At 37.2% G+C, this 23,518-nt stretch overlaps 1 protein-coding gene across 2 annotated transcripts in view; it reads left to right on the top strand.

The window, feature by feature from the left end:
* The window catches only part of Exo70 (exocyst complex component 7), a 340,721-nt gene that overhangs the window by 27,121 nt on the left and 290,082 nt on the right, over nucleotides 1–23,518 (top strand). The window contains exon 3 of one of the 2 annotated variants that reach the window (XM_090377714.1): nucleotides 21,310–21,394. The exons of the other annotated variant lie outside the window; for it this stretch is intronic. Coding sequence (XP_090233840.1) covers nucleotides 21,310–21,394 — 85 coding nt within the window. The remainder of the gene's footprint in view (nucleotides 1–21,309; nucleotides 21,395–23,518) is intronic. 2 annotated transcript variants of the gene reach the window in all.

Here is a 23,518-nt window from a genome sequence, read left to right as displayed (position 1 = left end):
AAAAAGGAACCTGACAAAGGGCTTGAAAACTAAAAAAAAAAGAGAAATCACAAGGTAAAGTTAGAAGTTCCAGTTCCTGGTGTTTTAAGCAAGTCAGCATGAAATCTCTTGGATGACGTGTGATATTTTTGCTTCATGGTTAGAAAGTGAGTTTGTATACCATCGGTGAGATGCCACTTCCTTTCCAAGAACTTGAAGGAAAAAACTCTGTTACTCTTGGATCACTGCCCGGCTCCTCCTTTGGCTGGTGTCCTGAAATTGAAAGACGGCAAGATTGGAGTACATTTCTGCCAAGGAACACAACTGTATTAATTCAGCCCCTGTATCAGTGTTCAAGCCTTCAAAGCCTACTCTTTTGGTAAGCTACTTGCTGGTGTTGTGAACTCTGAAATTCAAGTTTTAGAATTTCTGAAAACATTAACACTGAAAGACGTTGCATACAATATTGGATTAGCATGGGAGAAAGTAAGCTCAACAGCTTAACTGCTTGTAATGTACTTGGTGGCAGTCTTGGAGCAGTTGACTTGGCTGCTTGGATTGAGGTGGATGTGGAAATTCCAGTTGTGCATTACTTAAGTGAGGAAGAAATCGCACACACTGCGATTTCTTCCTCACTTAAGTAATGCACACTCTGCAATTTCTTCCTCACTTAAGTAATGCTTCTGTTTAACGATTATCTTCACAGAGTGAAGATAATCGATAAACAGAAGGCCAGTGACATAGGGAGTGACTTAGAAGATATGGATGACTCTTGTAAGGAAAAAGCACCAGAAGTTAAAGTGCTTGAAAAAAATTAGAGGTAATGGTGTGGTAAGAACATCAGAGTGATAGCGAACACCTTCATTTATTGCATCTGACCACTATTAAGAATTATGTACTGAAAAATGCTGTCATCAGTTCCAGCAAAACAAATATACTCATATGGGAAGTTAAAATTTTCAGCATCCTGTATGAGCTTTCCAAATAATTTTAAATTATAAATAAATAAATTATTTGAAAAATATGGAGAAATTTCTAAATAGAGTGCAACCTCAATATAATTCAGGTGTCAGGCAACAACTTTAACACCCACGTTATAAGTGATGCACATTATAGCCGAAAAAATTAAAACGAAAAAAAAATTGCCAATTTTTTCCCATTTTTTTAACATCATGGTATGTCACTACACTTTTAATAAATAAACATTTATTACAAGGTCTTCTTCACCTCTTGCTGTGGTGCATTACCAAACAGTAAAAAAAAAAAGAAAACTCCAATGTCTTGTGTGTTTAGTGAACCCAAAGTCACTAACACAGCAGCCTATTATGTCAAAAAACAAGCATTCAGAATTCTTATTTTTTGTTGATGACACTGCTTCATAGGGCTATAACATACAAAATGGCGCCTCCGTAGCCAGGTGGGAAGGAGCAGCAGTGCGTAGCACACGCTTCTTGATTAGACCGGGGTTCGAGCCCGTCACCACGAAATACAGAGTATGCGGAAAGGTCAGGGAATGACCACCGCACCGGAGCAATATGGCCTTAGTTGCTAATGCTCCTAAAAACCAAAAAAAAAAAAAAAACATACATAATATTTGGTTGGATGCAGATTGGGGAGTGCAAAGAGTATGTTTGAATGAGGTATCAGTATATTCTGTGGTTAGTTTTCCTCTGTCCTCCGTGATAGTAGTTGTTGGTTTGGCACTTTCACTTATTTGGAATGGTTTAGGTTGACTTGAGGACTTTTTAAAGGCTCCTTCAAATAATGAAGTCTGTAGCTTGCCAATCTCAGGTGGAGTGAGTACCCCCCCCCTCCCCGAGTTATTCCAGGTTTTTCAACATTAACACGCACAACATGCAAATTTATTTTATTTTATTTTTTTTAGTGCGAACTCCAAACACGAGGTATTAGAACCTATAGTACTTACTACTGTGCATGGGTTGAAGGTTTGGCTGAAACAAGAAGAAGAAATGAATCACTTATAAGTTTATCAAGTGGAAATCTGCTGTACACCAATGGAAACAGTGAAAGGAGTGAAGGTGGAGTTGGGTTTCTGGTCCATAAAGATTTTAAAAACAACATTTTGGAATTCAAAAGTACATCACCAAGGGTGTCAAGACTAATATTCAAGATTTCTAAGAGGTACAAGCTAAAGATTATAATGATTTATGCACCAACATCGAGCCATGATGATGAAGTGGTTGAAGAAATGTACACTGAAATTGAGAGTCTTCTAGATGAGCAGAAAACCCACTACACTATTATTATGGGGGACTTCAATGCTAAGGTTGGAAAAAGGCAAAACAGCGCAGAAAGAGGAACTATAGGAAATTTTGGAATTGGTGAAAGAAATAAAAGAGGTGAAAGACTTGTGGAATTTGCAGAATCTCAAGGACTGTCAGTAATGAACACTTTTTTCAAGAAAAGGGTGAACAGAAAGTGGACATGGAAGAGTTCAAATGGATTAACAACTAATGAAATCGACTTCATCCTCACTAACAGAAGATATATTGTGAATGATGTTACCGTCCTGAATAAGGTAAATGTTGGAAGTGATCACAGAATGGTAAGATGTACACTTGATATAGATGTAGGAAAGGAAAGGAAAAAACTGACTCGAGTAAATGATACAAAGGTCTTTGAAATAACAGAGGAGGAGAAAAAGCAGTATGTACTGGAACTTAAGAACAAGTTTGAGCTTCTGCAGACTGCTCAGGACCAAGATATCGACGAGGAATATTACAACTTTCTGAAAGTGATAAAGCCCAAGAAACCTATAGGGAAACAGAAATCCAAAGAAGAAAAAATTAGTCAAGAAACACTTGTCATGATGAACCAAAGACGACAAATGAAGAGCAAGAAAAACACTAACAGGGAGAAAATTGAGTATACTGAGTTATGCAAAGCCATTAGAAAGAGACTCAGAGAGGACATAAGAAGATTTAACACAAGAAAAGTAGAACAAGCATTAAGGGAAAACAAAGGATTTAAATCAGCAGCCATGAGCAGTAATACAGAAAGACAAATGATACTGAAACTGAAGAATAGCGATGGTGTACTTATAAACAGCAGAGAAGGCATAATTCAAATAGCAGAAGACTACTATAGAGAATTATACAAGGAGCGAGGGAATGATACCAGCAGTGGGGAAGATGGATTGCAAAGTAGCAACACATACGACATACCCGATATTCTTCCTGATGAGGTAGAACATGCATTGAAGAAAATGAAGAATCGGAAAGCCCCGGGGGAAGATGAAGTTACTGTAGAGTTGTTAAAATTGGGAGGAAGAGACATAACACAAAAACTGGCAAGGCTCTTCACAAAGTGCATTAGAAAAGGTGTGATGCCTAAGCAGTGGAATAATGCAATCATAGTTTTGCTGCATAAGAAAGGAGATAAATCAGAAATTGGAAATTATAGACCAATTAGCTTGTTATCCCATATCTACAAGTTGTTCACAAGGGTCATTACTAACAGGTTAGAAAGAATACTTGATGAGAATCAACCGAAAGAGCAAGCTGGCTTTAGGACAGGATTCTCAACTATGGATCACCTTCACGTAATATCACAGCTAATGGAGAAAGCAAATGAATATAAAACACCATTATGCCTGGCATTTGTGGATTATGAAAAGGCATTTGACTCCATACAGCATAAGGTAATGTTTCGGAAAGACAAGGCATAGATACTCCATATATTATGATTTTGAAGAAAATATATGATAGTGCTACATCCTTTATTAGACTAGACAAAGACAGTAGCAAATTTAAAATCGAGAAAGGAGTTCGACAAGGAGACACAATATCGCCGAAGCTGTTTACTGCTGCCCTTGAGGAAGCTTTCAGAAGATTAGACTGGTCGCAGAAAGGAGTCAATGTGAACGGAGAGTACCTAAACCATTTACGATTTGCAGATGACATTGTGGTCATAAGCCACGATCCCAAAGAATTAGAGGAAAATCTTAATCAGTTATGCACAGTTAGTAAGGATTTTGGACTAAAGATGAATATGGCTAAAACAAAAGTAATGATGAACAAGTATGCCACGGAAAGGGAAATAATGATTGAAGGAGCAGTAATTGAAAAGGTGGAGTCATATACTTATCTGGGACAAGTTATTAGCTGTAATAATGATAAATGGCTGGAAGTCAAGAGAAGAATAAATTTTGGATGGATAGCATTCAGGAAATATAGTCACATACTGAAGAGCAATATCCCAGTTTGTCTGAAACGTAAAATAATGAATCAATGTATACTCCCCACCATGACTTATGGAAGTGAAACTTGGGCACTCACCAAAAGAATGGAAGAGAAGCTAAGAATTACACAGCGAAGAATGGAACGAATTATATTGGGAATCAGACTGTTAGATAAGAAGAGAAACACATGGATTAGGCAGCAAACTCAAGTAAAGGACATTCTTATCAAAATTAAAGAACTAAAGAACTAAAATGGTCTTGTGCAGGACACATAGTTCGAAGACATGATGACAGATGGACTAAGGAAATAACAGAATGGTATGCAAGAAGAGCTAGAAGAAAACCTGGAAGACAAAGGCGGAGATGGATAGATGAAATTCATGAGTTTGTGGGTAGTAAATGGATGGCCAGTGCTCAAAACAGAAGGAACTGGAAAGTTGCTGGAGAGGCCTTCATCCTGCAGTGGATTGAAAATGGCTGATGATAACGAGTTGAAGGTAAAGAAGATATTTGTTGACATTAGACTTGAACTTCTGTAGATTGTAATTTTCAGGAAATAAATAATACATATGAAGGAAAGGTTGTTCCAGAAAATGGAATCTTGACTGGTTGCGATACGTGTTCAGACTGGTTTGAAAGAGAGAGAGTGGGAATTATAGAAACCAATTCAGAACAGTGCCCGTGGAAGTATATAGAAAAGTCATGCAGCAGAAACAGAATGTCTATGAGACAGAGAGTGAAGAGACTATTAGAGACGAGTCATTAATTAACTTAACTGCCCTCATTTGAATGGAATCTAGCAGCCTCAGGGAGGTTTTGGGTGCATCGCCCCAGATTTGGAAACAATATTCCATGGTAGGGCAGATTTGCAATTTGTACAGAGTGAACAGCTGTATGGAAGATGTTTATTATTGTTTGTTTGTTATTTGGTTTTTAGGAGCATTAGCAACTAAGGCCATATTGCTCCTGGAATATGCGGTAGTCATTCCCTGACCTTTCCGCATCCTCCGTATTTGGTGGTGACGGACTCGAACCCCGGTCTAATCAAGAAGCGTGTGCTACGCACTGCTGCTCCTTCCCACCTGGCTATGGAGGCGCCACTGTATGGAAGAAAAGTAATGCCAAGAGCAAAAGAGAAAACCAAGTTTTTTAGATGTAGAGGAAGCAATATTTGTAATGTGCTTATGCCAAGAGAGATTAGAAGCCATATCACCCAATAGAGATATACGAGCTTGCCTAGAAATCAGTGTCATCAAGATAAGCATAGAAGCAGAAGAATTTTCTTTGCGAGATGAGTTTTACAAGGATTGCGATCAACTAAGTTATCTTTGTCCCATGAAGAATTACTTGGAGATCAGCATTTAAGGAATTGGTAGTGGATATTCAAGAATATGAAGCTATTTGTGCTGAGCAAGGTTTCTCAAACTGGAAGGTGGAATGCAACTATGGATAGGATTTCCAGTCACTGGAAGAAGATCATTAATATGCAAGAGGAAAATAGAGGGAGAAAGAGCTGAACCTTGGGGAACACCAGCATTAGTGGAGAAATTAGAAGACAGAGAGCCATCTACCATCACCCACAGTGAGCAGTCATAGAGAAAACTGGATACAAGAAACAGTTGGCAAACCATAAGATGGAAGCTTATTTAGAAGACCTTGGTGGGCTAAGGCAAAAAAAAAATGTGAGAACCATGGCAAACTATGGGAAACTTATTGGACAAACTGATATGCCACTACCACACTTTAGTGCTGCTTGTTCGATAAACAAACAGTGTGTGTTATTGGTAGGGGCAATGCACAGACTATCACTACCAGGTTTTGCTCTGCATGCTCAGTAAAAGGTGATGAGTGTTTACAGGCTATCGGTCTTTCCTATTATTTTCCACCCTAACCTTTAAAGTTAGGTTAGGAAATATCAGGAAAAATAAGGAAATCCTTTCCTTTTATTTTCTAACCTAACTTTTAAAGTTAGGTAAGGAAACCTTTTCCTGTTATTTTCTAACACACCGTCTGTTTACCGAGCAAGCAGCACTAAAGTGCGATAGTGGCAAACTAGTTTGTAAGTTTCCTGTAGTTTGCTGTGGTTCTTGTGTTGGTTTTCTTTAACTTAGCTCCTTTGTGTCAAACACAATCAAAAGTCTTTGAAATGTCAAGAGCAACTACTTGGGTTTCAATAACTTTTCCATTGAATTTGTCCATAGATGGATAACATAAGCCAGTATATTGCTGGTGGATTGACATTGAATCTGATCAACGATCTGATCGTTGATCAGATAGATAGCTAAGAGTTGGCAGTTGATTTCCAACTCTTAACTTAATTAAGTTAAGAGTTGAAAATCAGTTGCAACTTATTATTATTCTTATATTAGTCTTATTATTTTTAAGACTTAAGATTGAAATCAATCTTAAGTTTTAACTAATTGATTTCACTGTTATTTTAGAAAGAGTAGAAGTAAGTGCAACGAGACGATAATTGTATTGGAGAGATTTGTCACCCATTTTAGGAACTGGCTGGATACGAGCAAATTTCCAAGCAGAAGAAAACAACCTTTGGAATAAGAAAGTAAAAAAGGCGAGAGAGAGCAGGAGTAAGATGAGGAGCACAGGTTTTAAGAACTAATAAAGATATACCATTAGGAGCTGGAGCTTTCTTAGTATCAAGATTGTTCAAAATCCTTCTGATAACCTTTTGATGGAAAACCACAGGGAGGCATTGAATGGTGAGAGGTGGTTTACCAAGATCATCAATATATGAGTTGGAAGAAAAATAATATGCTAGAAGGTTAGCTTTATCTTTGGCTGAAGTGGCAATAGAACCATCCAGTTTTAACAGAAGTGGGAACAGAGATGAGCAAAAGTTGCGGCCAATAGCTTTGGCAAGAGACCAGAATGCTCGGCTACTATTTGGACAAGAAACAATTTTTTCTACTCTTAGCCTGTTCGAAATCTAGTTTGGATTGATTAATAATTACTCTACAATTGTGAGCGTTGGTGTAAGCAGAAAATGAATCTGGAGATTTGGAAACAGGCAATTATGATATGTAACACCCTTCTGTTGAATTGTCTTAACACATTTATTGGAAAGCCAAGGTTTAGATAAAGAACGAGATTTTAAGGTAGAGTGTGGAATAAAGGATTCCATTTCTACAAGAATAATTTTGCTGACATGATCTGAGCAAACATTGACATCAGAAGATTTTAAACAGTATTATAACCTGACTGCCCTCTTTTGAATGGAGTCGGACAGCGTGAGAAAGGTTTTGTGGGTAGCACCCCCAGATGTGCATACAATATTCCATTGTAGTGCAGATCTGTACAGGGTGAGTAGCTGTTTAGAAAAAAAGTAATACTGAGAGCTAAAAGGAAACCCAGGATTCAGTTCTCTTGTTTGTGAGATATAAGACAGGACTGAGTTTTAGGATGGCAGTTAACTAAGTTATGTTTGCCCCATTGGGGAATTACCTGGAGCATTTATAAAGAATTCGTGATGGATATTCAAGAAATTGAAACTGTTTGCATAGAGCACAGTTTCTCAAATTGTAAGGTGGAATGCGATGTGCTATCATCAGCAAAACTATGGATAGGATTTCCAGTCAGTGGAAGGTCATTAATATGCAAGAGGTAAAGGGTTGAAGAAAGAACTGAAACTTGGTGAAAGCCAGCATAGTGGAGAAGTTTGTAGTGAGGGCCGAAAATTTTTTTATGTCATAACAGTTATTTTTTAATCTTGTTTTTAATTATGTTGGTTACTTTTCATATGAATTTTTTTTTTTTTTCTGTTTGGAGACTTTGTTCCTTACAGAGAGAGCCATTGGCTTGGGCTTATGCTCATTTTAGAAACAGCATTTTTATCAATGAGTCAACCTAAAATTAAAGATATTGTTTTTAATTGACTGACATCACTAGAGAGGAGAATTTATAATTTTTTAAAAACTCGGATTACCCTATGATGTTATTCAGTGAAAAATGATATTAGGTTTTAGGTTGACTCATGGATAATGGTGTGCTTTTAAAATGAGCCCAGCCTCATTGCTGTGTCTATAGAGAAGAAAGTGCCCCCTCCCCACTAACAATGAAAAAATAGTGCTGCAAAGAATTTAATAAATTAACATAAATAAACCCCATTCCATACTAAATTATTATATCATTACACAGCTGTTAGTCCTGTTATTTTTTTTATGAATTTATATTAAAGTGATCAGGTATCCCTTTGTCTCCCAACAAAGATGACGTGCAGTAAACAGCCTCCTCCCCCGAACAATACCATTTTATTTTGAAGTTAAAAGAAAATTTTATATTACACACATTTTGTGAGGGGTAATTTTTTCAGTTTCATTTTCATGGTTGAATTGACTGCACAACAGGAAATAATCATTGACCCTGCTGGGAGTAAAATACTTATTATTTCTTATATCTGTAACATTTGGTTTTGTAAGTAAGCCATGGGTAACATTTCACGTTAATTATATAAAGAAATCAGTCATAATAAAATAATATTTCCTTGATTCGATTCACCATCTTTTCATGATAGAAGTGTTTATAATACTTAATTGTGTTTCTAAAATAACTTTTATGGTAGTCACATGTTAGTGATTCACATGTGAACTATGCAGTGTTACCTATAGCTTGTTCATAGCATGTACTGTTTTTTTTTTGGCATGCTAACATACATGCATAATGTGCCTGTTGTCTTCATGTTTTCCATCCATCTGTTTGTACTACCTTGTCTCCCAGTGGACAGATTTTCATGAAATTTTATGTTTGCACCCTTTAAAATTATTTGTAAAGTAATTTCAAATTTCATTAAAATCTGATCGATATATAGGATATTTTTTTTTGCTATACATCAAATTGTTACTATTTGCTAATGTGCCTGAAAAGTAATATGTTGTGTGTGTTAACTACGAGGGTATTTCTGAAAAGTAAGGTAACATTTTTTTCTCTCGATGATGTTTAATAATACAAAGTTAAATTACACACCAAGAAATAAGTGAACATGCACTGCTCCACAAAATCTCCAGTTTTATTGATGCACTTGTCCCAACGATGGATCAGTTTATCAATACCAGTACTGAAGAAGTCTGTGCCGTTTTTCCAACGTTGCACAGTAAAGCTGTGCATTGCTTGTTTAGCCTTAGCATTAGTACAGGCGTTTGATGCAAGAAAGCAAGCTTATGCAGCATCAGCCAAAAAAAAAAAAAAAAAAAAAAAAACAATAATAATAAATAAATAAATAAATAAAAAATAACCACTTCCACTTCACCCCTCTGTTTGTTCGAAATACCTGTCCAGCTGAGCCTTAAACTTTTTTAGGCTATCAACTTCCACGACAAGGGATGGAAGTCTATTCCACCAACCAACCACCCGCTGACTAAAGGCAAATTTCCTCACGTCTCTATCCTACATCTGTCTTTTCTCAATTTGAATTTATGCCCTCTCAGGTGATTATTCTGAGCAAAAGGAAGAATCCCATCAGCATTGAGCATGCTCAAACCATTCAAGGCTTTATACACCTCTATCAGATCACCTCGCTGGTGCCTAGTCCCTAGACACTGTAATTTGCAAAATTTAAGCCTTTCTTCATAAGAGCACCCCTTTGTTTTAATTCACTAATTTGTTGCCCTTCTCTGTACTCATTCCAGCATCTTTACATCCTTCTTGAAATGAGGCCTCCAGACCTGTATACAGTTCTCTAGGCGTGGCCTGACCATTGCCTTATAAAAGGGAATAATCACCTCCTTATCCCTGCTAGAAAAAATCCTATATATCATCACCAATACACCATGAGCTACTCTTGCGTCCAGTCTGCACTGCTCAGAAAACTTCATATCTGCCTGCACAACCACCCCCAGGTCCCTTTCATTCTCTACCACTGTCAGTGTAGTACCACAGAGTTGATACGTTGCTCTGGGGTTGCTGTTTCCCATATGTAGTACTTTACATTTGTCAATGTTAAACTTCATTTGCCACCTCTCAGCCCATCTGCTCAACCTTTCCAGATCCTGTTGCAGTAGCATAGTGTCAGTAGTGTCCTTGACAACCCTGCCATGCTTCGTATCGTCTGCAAACTTGGACATTAAGCTTGATATACCATCATCAATATCATTTATAAATACAGAAAACAATAATGGACCCAATACTGAACCCTGAGGGACTCCACTAATAACATTAGTCCACGATGAGCAGTGTCCATTGATTACCACTCTTTCTTCTCCCTCTCAACCACCCCTTTATCCATAGCAGCAATTTGCCTCCAGTGCCACACTGCTCCAATTTGTGCAGCAGTCTTCCATGTGCAACAGTATCAAAAGCCTTTCTAAGATCCAAGTATATAATATCAAAGTTATTCCCTGCATCAAGTTCTTTTGTGACTGCATCATAGTATCCAATCAAATTGGTCAGGCAAGACGTCCCCTTAACAAAACCATGTTGTGTCTGAGCTATAACTGAAGTCTTGTCTAGATGATCCTGCAGTGCTTCTTTAACCAGTGCCTCCATTAATTTTCCTGGAACAGAAGTTAAACTAACAGGTCTATAATTACTTGTGTTGCCCTTTGATCCTCCTTTGTGAATTGGGGTCACATTTGCACATCTCCATTCCCCTGAGTCCAAGGAAGCTCTCATAATTATGGCTAAGGGTTTGCTTACTTCCTTTGCTGCCTCCTTTAATATAACTGGATAGATCCCATCCACCCCAGGTGCCTTTCTTGTATTTATCTTCAACAATTTCTCCTCCACTTTACTCTCAGTTATTACAAGATTCTCTAGCTTACTGCCAGAGTTGAATACATCTCTGGCATTCCCCTCGCTGAATAACTCGTGTGAATGTCGATGCAAAATATTCATTCAGTTTGTTAGCTACCTGAGCAGGATCATCAACAGTTGACCCATCAATATCAAGTGGACCGATCTGATTTATCCCCTTCCTTCTAGAGTTTACATAAGTAAAGAACTCTTGGCTGTTTTTCTTTGCATCCCTTGCCAAAGATTTCTCGTAATCTGCCTTCGCCTGTCTAACCTCCTTTGTAACTTGGTTACAGATCAACTTGTATCTATCATAGGCTTCTGTGTCACGTGTTAATTTGTATGTATCCCATGCATTTTTCTTCTCTGCCATATGTCTCATTAGTTCATCTGACATCCACTTAGGCCTAAACCTTGAACAATATTTCTTAGTTGGTATGTAAAGCCTAGTAGCTTCCAAGATAAGTTCTTTGAATGCTTCCCATTTTGAATTTGCTGTTGGTAACATCATCAGTTGGTCCCACTGTATAGAGTTTAAATACTGTCTCAGTCCATCGTAGTTGCCTTTATGAAAGCAATAACCCTTCCCTTTACCCCTAATGGTAGTTACCTCTTTGAGTAAATCCCACTTCAGCACACTGTGATCACTGCCACCTAGTAGTTCATTTACCTGCAGATTCTTAATGCATGAAGAATCACTACTGATAATCAAATCAAGAGTATTACTCCCTCTAGTTGCCTCCCGAACATGCTGATGTAGAAAACAATCATCTAATAAATCCCCAAAAGCCTTGCTAGTGTGTGAGTGACCAGCCCCCAAATTTCAGTCAATATCTGGGAAATTAAAATCCCCCATTATAAGACTCTCTGATTTACTGGCCTACTCTATTTCCCTGTACAGTTTCTTATTATACTCATCAGAGTCATTAGGCCTATAGCACACTCCTACTCTCAATTTTGATCTCCCAATGCTTATGTCACACCAAACTGACTCGACACTGCACTGTCCAGCGATGTTGACTGGCTTCACTTCCTTGGATTTTATGTATTTCTTAACTAATAGCATAACCCCTCCTCCCTTCCTATCTTGTCTATCCTTTCTGTAGACATTGTACTCCCCAAATTCCAGTTCTGCATTCCTTATATCTGTGTGACACCACGTCTCTGAAATCCCCACAATATCTGCCTTTGATGTTTTGTTCCTCCTTTTGGCAAGAACTCTACCAACAAGAATGCCTTGGTGATCCCAGAACACTGTGGCCATGATGCCGATCTTCAATGTCAACACAGCCCACTTTAAATTCATTGCACCAAAAACACACCTGCTTCTTTGTCATCACCTTTTCGCCATACACAGTAACCAATTCATGGTGAATGTCAATTGGTGAAGACCCTTTTGCTTTCAGAAAGCAAATAACTTCACTTACACCTGGACCACACTCGCACTGTAGCCGCCATTTTGCAACTGGAATCTGCTGTGAAGTGACAGTACCGCAACACTGCACTGGTGGTCTTTTTTGAATGTTATAACGGGTCTATCTGTTCACTGTGTTTCATCTCATTCCCTTTCACCATTATTTAGAAAAAAAAAAAAAAAATTTCCTTACTTTTCGAAAACCCCTCGTAATTTATTTTTTAAAAATCTGGCTACCTTAGTTCCTACCAGTCTCTGCACAATTTAATTTCATTCATTCATTCAAAAAAAAAAAAAAATAAAATAATCTTAATGCTTACTAAGATATAATTGATTAATGCAGTAGAATTAACAAAACTAATTATTTAATTTTATACATTGCTCTATCAGGAAATAATCCTTTCACAAGTATACATATCTAGATCTGTTTTCTCTGTGGTGGCCATGGGATATCAGAGACGTGGTGTCACACAGATATAAGGAATGCAGAAACGCAATTTGGGGAGTACAATATGTACAGGAAGGATAGACAGGACAGGATAGGAAGGGAGGAGGGGTTATGCTATTAGTTAAGAAACACATAAAATCCAAGGAAGTACATCCAGTCAACACGGTTGGACAGTGCAGTATCGAGTCAGTTTGATGCGACATAAGCACTGGGAAAAGTAAAATTGAGAGTAGGAGTGTGTTGTAGGCCTAATGACTCTGATGAGTATAATAAATAACTGTACAGAGAAATAGAGTGGGCCAGTAAATCAGTGTCTTATAATGGGGGATTTTAATTTCCCAGATATTGACTGGAATTTGTGGGTTGGTCACTCACACACTAGCAAGGCTTTTGTGGATTTATTGGATGATTGTTTTCTACAGCAGCATGTTTGAAGGCAACTAGAGGGATTAATACACTTGATCTGATTATCAGTAGTGATTCTTCATGCATTAAGAATCTGCAGATAAAGGAACCATTAGGTGGCAGTGATCACTATGATGGATACTATGATGAGGTCACAAAGGAACTGGATGCAAGGAATAATTTTGATATCATATATTTAGATCTTAGAAAGGCTTTTGATACTTTTGCACATGGAAGACTGCTATACAAATTGGAGGAGTGTGGCATTGGAGGCAGACTGCTGCTATGGATAAATGGATGGACTAATGTTATTGGTGGAGCACTCCCGGGTTCAGTGTTGGTCCAATTTTTTGTTTCTGTATTTATTAATGATATTAATGATGGTATATTAGGCTTAATGTCCAAATTTGCAGACGATGCGAAAGTCGGAAGGGTTGTTAATGACACTAATGACAGTACGCTGCTTCAACAGCATCTAGAAAAGTTGAGCAGATGGGCTGGGAGGCAACTGAAGTTTAACATTGACAAATATAAAGTACTGCCTTTTAGAAGCAGTAACCCATAGTAATGTATTAACTGTGTTTTGTACTACACTGATAGTGGTAGAGAATGAAAAGGACCTGGGCAGTGGCGTATCTGCCATGTAGGCAGGCAAGTCAATTGCCTCCTGGCCCGAGCCCTTCAGGAGCCCGACGTCTTTTGCTGTCTCCTGTTTTTGCAATTTTCATTAATTAAGTAGGGGCCCAAACATGTTCTTTGCCTCCGGGCCCAAAAAAGGGTAGCTACGCTACCGGCCAGGCAAAAATGAAATTTTCTGAGCAGTGCAGACAAGACACTCTGCAAGAGTAGCTCATGGTATCTTGTCAATGATATACAAGAAGTTTTCTAGCAGGGATAAGAAGGCGATTATCCCCTTGCATAAGGCAATGGTCAGGCCACACCTTGAGTACTGTATACAGGTCTGGAGGATTTAAAATGAGGATTTTAAAATCCTCATTTTAAAAAGGATGTAGAGCTGTTGGAATGAGTACTGAGAAGGGCAACAAGATTTGTAAATGGAAATATGCTCTTACGAAGAAAGTCTTAATTTTTGCAAATTACAGTATCTGCAGATTCGGCACCAGCGAGGTGATCTGATTGAGGTGTATAAAGTCCTGAATTTTTTGAGCATGCTCAATGCTAATGGAATTCTTCCTCTTGCTCAGAATAATCACCTGAGAGGGCATAAATTCAAGTTGAGGAAAGACAGGTGTAGGATAAATGTGCAGAAGTTTGCCTTTAATCCTCATGTGGTTGATTGGTGGAACAAACTTGCATATGTCATTGTAGAAGTTGGTGGCTTAAATAGATTCAAGGCAGAACTAGACAAACATTTGGAGTGAGCAGATGGGTGAAATGAGAAGGTTTATTTATTTATTTTTTTTGTTTGATGCTATATAAGCTTGCTTTCTTGCGTCATCTGCCTTTACTAATGCTAATGTTCTCTATTAATGCTTCACTGTATTGAGATTGAAAGTACAGTGGATCCCTGCTTTACGATATTAATCCACGTCCGAGACAAACATCGTATTTGTTAAATATTGTAATGTGAACCCAATAAAAAATTGTTTTTTGGTAATTCATTCCAAGACCTCGGAAATTGAAATTCTCTCTATGTAACAAAGTTATTTATCTCTTTAAAAGCTCATTTTTATAATAGAAATTGTACATATTGATTAAAACTAATACAGTCGAACTTCCCTATAATGAATTCGATAAAACCAGCGAAAAAATTCGTTATAGAGAAATTTTGTTATATAGAGAATATATTTTTTATTAAAAATTGTTATTTAATTAGAAAATGAAAATGAATCTACATTTATTTTTAATGTATTTTATTTCAAAAACACTTATTTAAATTACGTTTACACAATTTTCGCCGGTAAGTATCACAAATTAAAAAAAAACTGTAATTTTCGTTTGCACAGTACAATTAAAAAATATCTGATTCTCAAAGAAAACCTCATATTTGTTCAGAGCATTAAAAACATTATCAGGAACATTTTCACAAAACTGTAGACCCATACGAACCATTTTAAAAGCGTTAATCATTTCTTCGCGAGTTGGCTTTTCTACAGGTTTTTCTGATGCGTCTTCAGCGTCTTTAATTTCTTCGTGATCATAGTCGCGTCTAACACTGTTCAGCAGTATTTCTTCTTCATTTGGATGTTCTGTTGTAGTCAGATCTTGATTTACATAAACATAACTATCCAGTGTTATTTAATTTTCAATGTTTCTGAACGATTCTAATAATGTCCAAAAGTTTTTCAGTTGTGAAAGGGGCAGTTCATCTTGTTCGTCCAGTTGGTTTCTACTTCTGTATTGAATGCAAATCCAACTTTCGAAAAACAATTATTGAATAGTGTATTCATTGACATCGTTTGTCCAAACTTTTGCCAGTTCAGAGATGCAATCTCTAAGGTTAATTGTAACCTCCAAGTTTCTATTTTCTGATAACGCATTGACAATCTTCATTATTATTCTCTTTCGATAATGAAATTTAAAATTTTTAATAATGCCTTGGTCCATTGGCTGGAGTTTTGACGTTACGTTTGGTGGTAAAAACAACAACTTTTAAGTTTGGCAGAAATACTGGCAGCATGTGCCAGACAGTTGTCAGTTACCAACACGATTTTCCTTTTTTCTTTTGTTATATGCCTGTCTAGTTTTAATATCCAGTCTTCAGAGGTATCACTTGTCATCCATGCTTTTTTATTAAAGGAGTAGTCAACTTCCAAAGATTTTGTGGCTCTAAAACAGCTTGGGTTTTTTGATTTTCCGATGACTAAAAGTCTAAATTTTACACTTCCTGTCATATTTGCCCCAACTAGCACAGTGATTCTTTCTTTGCTTTGTTTTCCGCCAAAACATTTATCATCCTTAAAAGCATTCGGTAAACATTTAAAGAATAAACCCATTTCGTCAGCATTAAAAACAACGTCTTTAGGTTCATATTCTTCCAAAATCTTCTTTAAGGTATTGTTCTTCCAACTGTTGCAATCTTCTTTGCTTACATTAACACTTTCTCCACAAATAACCTTTTCCACAATTCTATGGCGCTTCTTAAATTTATTTAGCCATCCAGTGCTCACATTAAATTCTCTATGTCGAAGGGACTGTTCAAATTTCAGAGCTTGTTGCTTAATTATTGGGCCCAATATTGGTATATTCTTTTCACGTATCATTTGCACCCATTTTAGAACAGCTTTATCAACTTCTTCGTAAATACACAACTTAATTCACTTCTTGTCTGCTGCTCCTTCAATTGCATTTAAAATTGATTCCCAGTTTTACAAAATCGTAGATAAGATGCTTGCAGGTATGCCATATTTCTCTGCAACATCTTTTTTCCTAAAACCCTGGTCAATATCATGAAGAACCTTTACTTTATTTTACTTTACTTTACTTTACTGCAGATCTTGCTAATACACACACCGCAAACTTCGCTGCGCTGGCCATATAGTGAATTGTTAGTATCTCCTACTCAATGATGTTCACTTGCCAATTCAACAGTATCACGTGACCTTTCTTATCAATCACTCTGAAGAAATATACGAGTTTGTGAATTTCTTTTATTCTGCTTTCATTCATATACAGGGTGATTCAGAACTGTGTTTCAGAAATGCGCATATGGTCACAAGCAAGGAACATATGGTTGCATCTGCAAACCCAGACGCGCTACATGCCCACAAAGAGACAGGAAGACGCAAGACAGGTGACACATAATGATAATTTATTAGACAAAGAGGAATTTACACAACATGATTCTTTTAAAAGAAACTTTTAAAGTAGGTGTTCCAAGTTTCGGCCTGCAGATGTAATACATGCCATGCAACGACGATGCGTGGCATGAATTACATTCGCAAGAATGCGTGGTGTATCGGCAACAAAACCACTTGCACAACGATCCGTGCCACCAGGTCCATGTCCGATTCCACAGGGGTTTTATATATTAGGCTTTTCATGTAGCCCCAAAGAAAAAAAAAAAAAAAAAAAAAATTGGGGACAGGTCTGGTGATCGAGGTGGCCATGGAATGGGTCCAGCGCAGCCAATCCATCGCCCCGGAAATGTTGCGTCCAGATGCTGGCGGACAATGCGGGAGAAATGCGCTGGAGCTCCATCATGTTGAAACCACATGCGCTGCTGCACGTGGAGGGGTACATCGTTCAGCAATTCCGGCAGGACCTGTGCCAGGAGGGTGCGATAAGTCTCTCCATTTAGTCTCAATGGAAGCACGTAGGGGCCGATCACACTGTCACCAACAAAACCTGCCCAGACGTTGATGCTGCAGCGCCGTTGAGCAGCATGGGGCCATGTGGCTGTCGGATTTTGATGTCCTCACACATGCACATTGAAGATGCCTTCCAGTGTAAACATCACTTCGTCAGTGAAGAGGACGTCTGCTGCAAAGTTTGGGACCGCTGCAGTCTGCTGTAAAAACAAACGTGCGAAGTCCATACGCTGCTGGTAATCACCGGCGGACATAGCCTGCACGGCTTGTACGTGGTACGGATGCAACTTGTCCTCATGTAAGATGCACCACACGCTGGATTGAGACACACCTAAACGTGCGCCAATAGCTCGAGTACTGGTCCCTTGATCGTTTTCGACTTCTGCCAGCACGGCTTCTTCCAGGACAAGTGACCGCGTCATTCTCTCAGCACCAATATCGTTCATTCGTCCTTTGAAACGTCCCGTTTCGCACAATCGACTATGCAGACGTCCGAACATGGTATTACAAGGGATGTGTCTATTGGGAAACCGGTAATGATACACTTCCCTAGCGGCTGCTCCACTGCAATTAGCTGCCCTATAAACGAGGTGTATATCCGCCATTTTGCTGTTTGTATAGCAATTCATCCTCCCGCACGCTCATACATACAAATGATGCTTCCCGTCGCTTCATCCTGGCCACGTTTCCTCCCAACATGCAGCGCTCTCTTTCACTTCTGGGTTGCGCATGCGACCATACATTCCTATATGATTCTTGCTTGTTATCGTGTTCCTGACCTCCATGCACATTTCTGAAACTTAGTTCTGAATCACCCTGTATACACGAAAGAAAATTTATGGTTAATGTATGCTGTATGTTACTTTACAGAAAAAAAAAAAAAAAAAAAATTCATGAAAACCATCTACTGGAAGTCCAGTTAGATGAGAACGGCATATCATATAATGATTGACAGGAAGGTCACATGGTACAGTTGAGGTGAGAGGCATTACTAAAATCCGACTATGGTAGCATTCTATGTATTGCCGCCCCAGCACACTAAAGGTTTACTGCAGCGAATTTCGTTTTCCCCCGAGCCAACATCAATTTACAAATCTGCCCTATTTATTGTAAAGTTTATGACCACTTTTAAGAAACCCATTTCATTTTATAACTGGAACAAAAACGAAACAAAGACCGTCCTACGGGCCGTCAATGGCCACAAGTATTCACTAAAAGGATGATTAATTCCAGATGCTAATAAAATCTTCAAAAATGCTTTTACTATTTTTTTTAAAAATTCGTTATAGAGAGACTAACACTTTGCTATATGGGGTTAATATTACATGTAATTTCGTTTCAAGGTGCAATGTTTTGCAAAAAAATTCGTAATATAGAGAAATTCGTTAAATAGAAGTTCATAATAGAGAAGTTCCACTGTATATTGATTAAAGCACAATACAAAAAAATTGCTCCAACTAAAGGATGCAAAAGCGAAAGATGCAGCCAACATGTTTACAAACACTGCTATTGGCTGAGAGGAAGGACCATGTGGTCTGGTTGGAGACAATCGTAAGTCTATCCCATTGTAAAATGAAACAAGTAGGCACTGGTTAACATGATCACTGTTAACCAGTGATCATGTTAACCAATTAACCTATTAGTGGAATCAGCCACTTTAATTTAAAAAAAAAAAAAAAAAAAAAACAATTCAAATCATTAAAATGCGCTACACTTTAATCTTTATCATATGTTCGGTTATAAGAATCAATTTTGAACATCTTTGTGATATTTTTCTTAAGCACATTTCTGGAGGTCACTACCAAAAAACAATAAAAACAATTTGCAGTTCCCGGTTTATTGGGCTTTTCTGTTAGCTCAATCTATTATAAACTGGTAGTAAACTCAATCTTATTGCTTTTGTGATAATACCAATAGCTGGAATTGTGTGGGTTTTTACGTTATTACAGTTCCCCTTCCATGAAATCTTCAATCACATAAAAAACATAAATAAATTTTCAGAATCTTCTCTTCGTTCCTATTTTAAGCTTTGTAAACTTGTTACTCCATATCTCGTGCATATCATGTTAGTTGCAATTTGTGCAGTTTCTCTTCTTTGTTATTGATTGCTTATCTCTTTTACTGTTTTAAATTTTAAACCCCTTCCCCACCAAAAAAAAATCTTAGTGAACAGAAATATCAACTAGTTAGTATGTACATATTACAGTTTGTATTAATTAAGCTATGTATGTAAGCAAAAATTTATTTTTATTTTGCTGACCTGTGGAAAATATTCTTCCGATTTTCATGTATCATTTAATTTTGTTAATTGGTTATGTAATAAAGCATACGCTTTGATCTTTACTTTTATAGCCTGTGGATAATATTCCTCCTATTTTTGATTATTGGAATTGCCATTTAATAAAATTAAAATTCAATTTGTAAACGTGATCGTAGTGAACGTTATTTTGTTATGGAATCTCCATCGTTAATTGATTTGATCATACAGTGAACCAATTGTAAAGTGGGGGTCCACTGTAATTACTGTAAGAAGCACTTTCCACCGCAGCGAAACACACCTAAGAAAGTAGATAAAAGCTGGATTAGGTGATATTACCTCCTTTGCCATTAGTGCTTTTAAAATGAGTCTGAATTTGTGAAATGAAATGAAAAAGGATAAATACAGTTAAGTAGAATAAAAAAAAAGGTTTTTTTCTGTCATATCTTAAAGAACCACAAGCCACCAGTGTAGTGTAGTTTTAATGGAGTAAATTTGAATTCCTGCATATTTTTTATTTTGCATATATGTTACTTGAAATTAGCCTCATTCTATCAGCATTGTTTCTTTAACACTACATTAAGCTAATTTTCAGTTTATTAAAAGAGAAACATGCAGTAGGACTTAAAGTTTACAGTTTGAAAGCTGACCTTTCTTTGATGGCAGTGAACTTGTATGCTCTTATTTGGTATGCATCTTCCCATGGCCACAAAGGTATTTTACTGCAGTTCTGTGTGGCCTTGCATTGATTCTGAAATACCATTAAAGCCAAACAGGTAATTAATTTCTTGGTGAAGTTAAACTTAATGTAGCCTTTTATGCAAGATTTTGGTCTCTTGGAATTAATTCCAGTCTACTGATGAAACTCTGTGACATTCTGTGTGTTCAAATTTCTTTGACCCAGTTTCCAGTCTACCATTGCGGCTCTAAGCTGTGGATTTTTTAAATCACACTGAGAAAGCATCATTTAACAAACATTATTTTACACTTAATGAACTATTTTCTAGTTTTATTCAGGAGAATGGGAGACCACGGTAAATGTTACATATTTTATTCCCTGGGGTCTTGTAATCAAGACCACAGGGTGTGGATTTTTTTAAATACATAGCTGTGTATTTTGCTCTAAACACATGTATTATCTTACAGAGATTGTTGATGTTATACCTGCAGTAATCAGTGCTGTTATTCTCAATTGTTTTGAGAAACATACTATGTTCTACTTCAGCATTTATTCTAGCTAGTTGTAATAATACTAGACCAACATACAGCAATTTCCTAAAAGAATATTAAAACTTTATTTTAATATGCTTTTTAAATTAATATTTTTTTTAATATTCATGATTATTCATCCTGAATAATAGATAATTTAGAAACAGCTGTGTGCTAGTCATTAAGCATTTTTGACTTGTAAATCTTTTTAAAGCAGAATTTTCAGTAAACAGCTGCTAATTTCCTCATTGTCACATAGTTAATTAAGCACTCATTTTTCTTAAATGATTTGTAATTAGTCTGTTAATTCTAAGACTGTTTAGCTGTGAAATATGTTATTTTTTATGTGATAATTATATTTTCTCCCTAACATGAAATAAGATATTGAAAAAACTCTTGAAAAGCTTGATTATGTTATTCAGTTCTATAATGTTTCTAAGGAAGTTGATCCAGTTATTCATGATGGGTAAGTAGTAATTTAATGCAAAATTAAGCATATAGTTTTAAAGGGTGTTTAAAATTAATTGAGCAGTTGACACCTGTTCAGAAATGCTACCTTAACTATAGGTACTATAATACCTTAAGTCTGTGATTCCCAAACTGTGTGCTGCGCTACTCCAGGGCACTGCAACAAATTCACAGGGGTGCTGCCGAATATTTAAAATTTTTGAGGGAAAAAATAGAGTAAGTAATTGTGGTTATTTAAGAATGAAATAAAAATATAATTTTTTCTTTCAATTTATGTGTATTATTTTTTCAAACGGCTACTAAGTTGTTAGGGCATAAATACTTAATAAATGAACTGTTAGGTATTTCGTTTGGCCTAGGGGTGCTGTGAAAAAATTACTGAGACACTAAGGGTGTTGTAAACCGAGAAAGTTTGGGAACCTCTTCCTTAAATGTAGTCTTGTATGACAAATTAACATGTTCCCGTAATAACTTTTAACCTGAACAGTAGTCGTACCACTACTTGTTACAAAGACAGTGGTGCGTGGTGTAACAATCCTGAATTTTCTTCTTCATTTCTGTTAAAAAAAAAAAAAGGTTTTGTGTTGTTCTTATTTTTATTTTTTGAAATTCTACTTGGTGTATAGCTGTGTAAATCATTAGTTTCTTCCATTTGAAAGTTATAAAAACATTAAGACTGGAATTTTGGCATTACACAAGGGAAGTTATTTCACCTTCAATTTCTGCTTGGAACACCAATACTTATTAAATGTAACTTTAATAAGTATTGGTGTTATGAGGTGTAAAGGGATAATAATTCAAAAATTCAACTGCAACTATCATGACCTTAGCATAATTTGTATAATTATTATCCCTTTACACCTCATATATATATATATATATATATCCTTTCACCACTTGTACCTACTACTTGGCATCGTGGCATTCTCAGTGACCTCCATGCTCTTGGTCTATGAGGGAACCTTCCTATATTCATCAGGAACTTTCTCCAGAATCATTCGTTCCAAGTTCGATACCACAACTCGCTTTCTATGGCATTTTTACAGGAAGAACGAGTGCCACAAGGGTCTGTACTGAGTGCATCCCTTTTTGCCCTTAGAATTGATTCCATCACAAAAGAACTTCCAAATACTGTTCAGACCTACCTTTACGCCAGTGATCTCTATTTCTTGTCATTCTCAGAACATGAGATCCGTTGAACAGCAACTGCAGATATCCTTGAATAAAGTCCAAAGGTGGGCAGAGTTAAATGGCTATCGTCTATCACAGTAGAAAACTGTTGCAATCCACTTTTGTAATCAACGGAAAATGCATACAGATCCTGAACTTCAGATTTCAAACTTTACCATTCCAGTGACTAACAATATCAGATTCTTGGGATTAATCCTTGACAGGAAATTAAATTTCCTTGAGCACATTAAATTTGTGTGTGCATCCTGCCTCAAAAAACTAAACATACTAAGAGCTTTATCTGCCTTGTCTTGGGGAGCAGACCTACATCTTTGCTGCCCTTATATAGAGCATTGATCAGATCCCAATTGGATTATGCTGCTCCACTTTGATTCTGCCCATAAGAATACACTACAATGGCTGGATCCTATACAGCATAGTACATTGCAGATTGCACTTAGTGTTTTCAGGACATCCCCTACTCATAGTTTATACATTGAAGCTAATGAGCCCCCTCTTTATCGTAGCCAGGTGGGAAGGAGCAGAAGTGCATAGCACACGCTTCTTGATTAGACCGGGGTTCGAGCCCATCACCACCAAATACGGAGGATGCGGAAAGGTCAGGAAATGACCACCGCATATCCCGGAGCAATATGGCCTTAGTTGCTAATGCTCCTAAAAACCAAATAACAACAGCCCCCTCTTTATCTCCGCAGAAAAACGCTGCTTCTTAAGTATGCAGCCCGAATACAGTTGCTGGCAGCATCCTATTGAGCCATACCTCTTTAATCCACCACTGCAAAATCTGTATAGAAACAAACCCACTAAAATAAGACCATCAGGCTTATGCCTTATTGAATTAACACAGAGTTGGAATGTTGCTGTTGACAACAGCAACAAGTAATGAATTAATCTCAACCACCGTGGACTCCCCCTCCGCAACTAACCTGCG

This window comes from Mastigoproctus giganteus, chromosome 7, assembly GCF_048544385.1.
Source record: "Mastigoproctus giganteus isolate SK-2022 chromosome 7, ASM4854438v1, whole genome shotgun sequence".
NCBI lineage: Eukaryota > Metazoa > Arthropoda > Arachnida > Uropygi > Thelyphonidae > Mastigoproctus > Mastigoproctus giganteus.
Note: the sequence above shows the minus strand (reverse complement) of the source record. Positions and strands in the feature narration are given on the sequence as shown.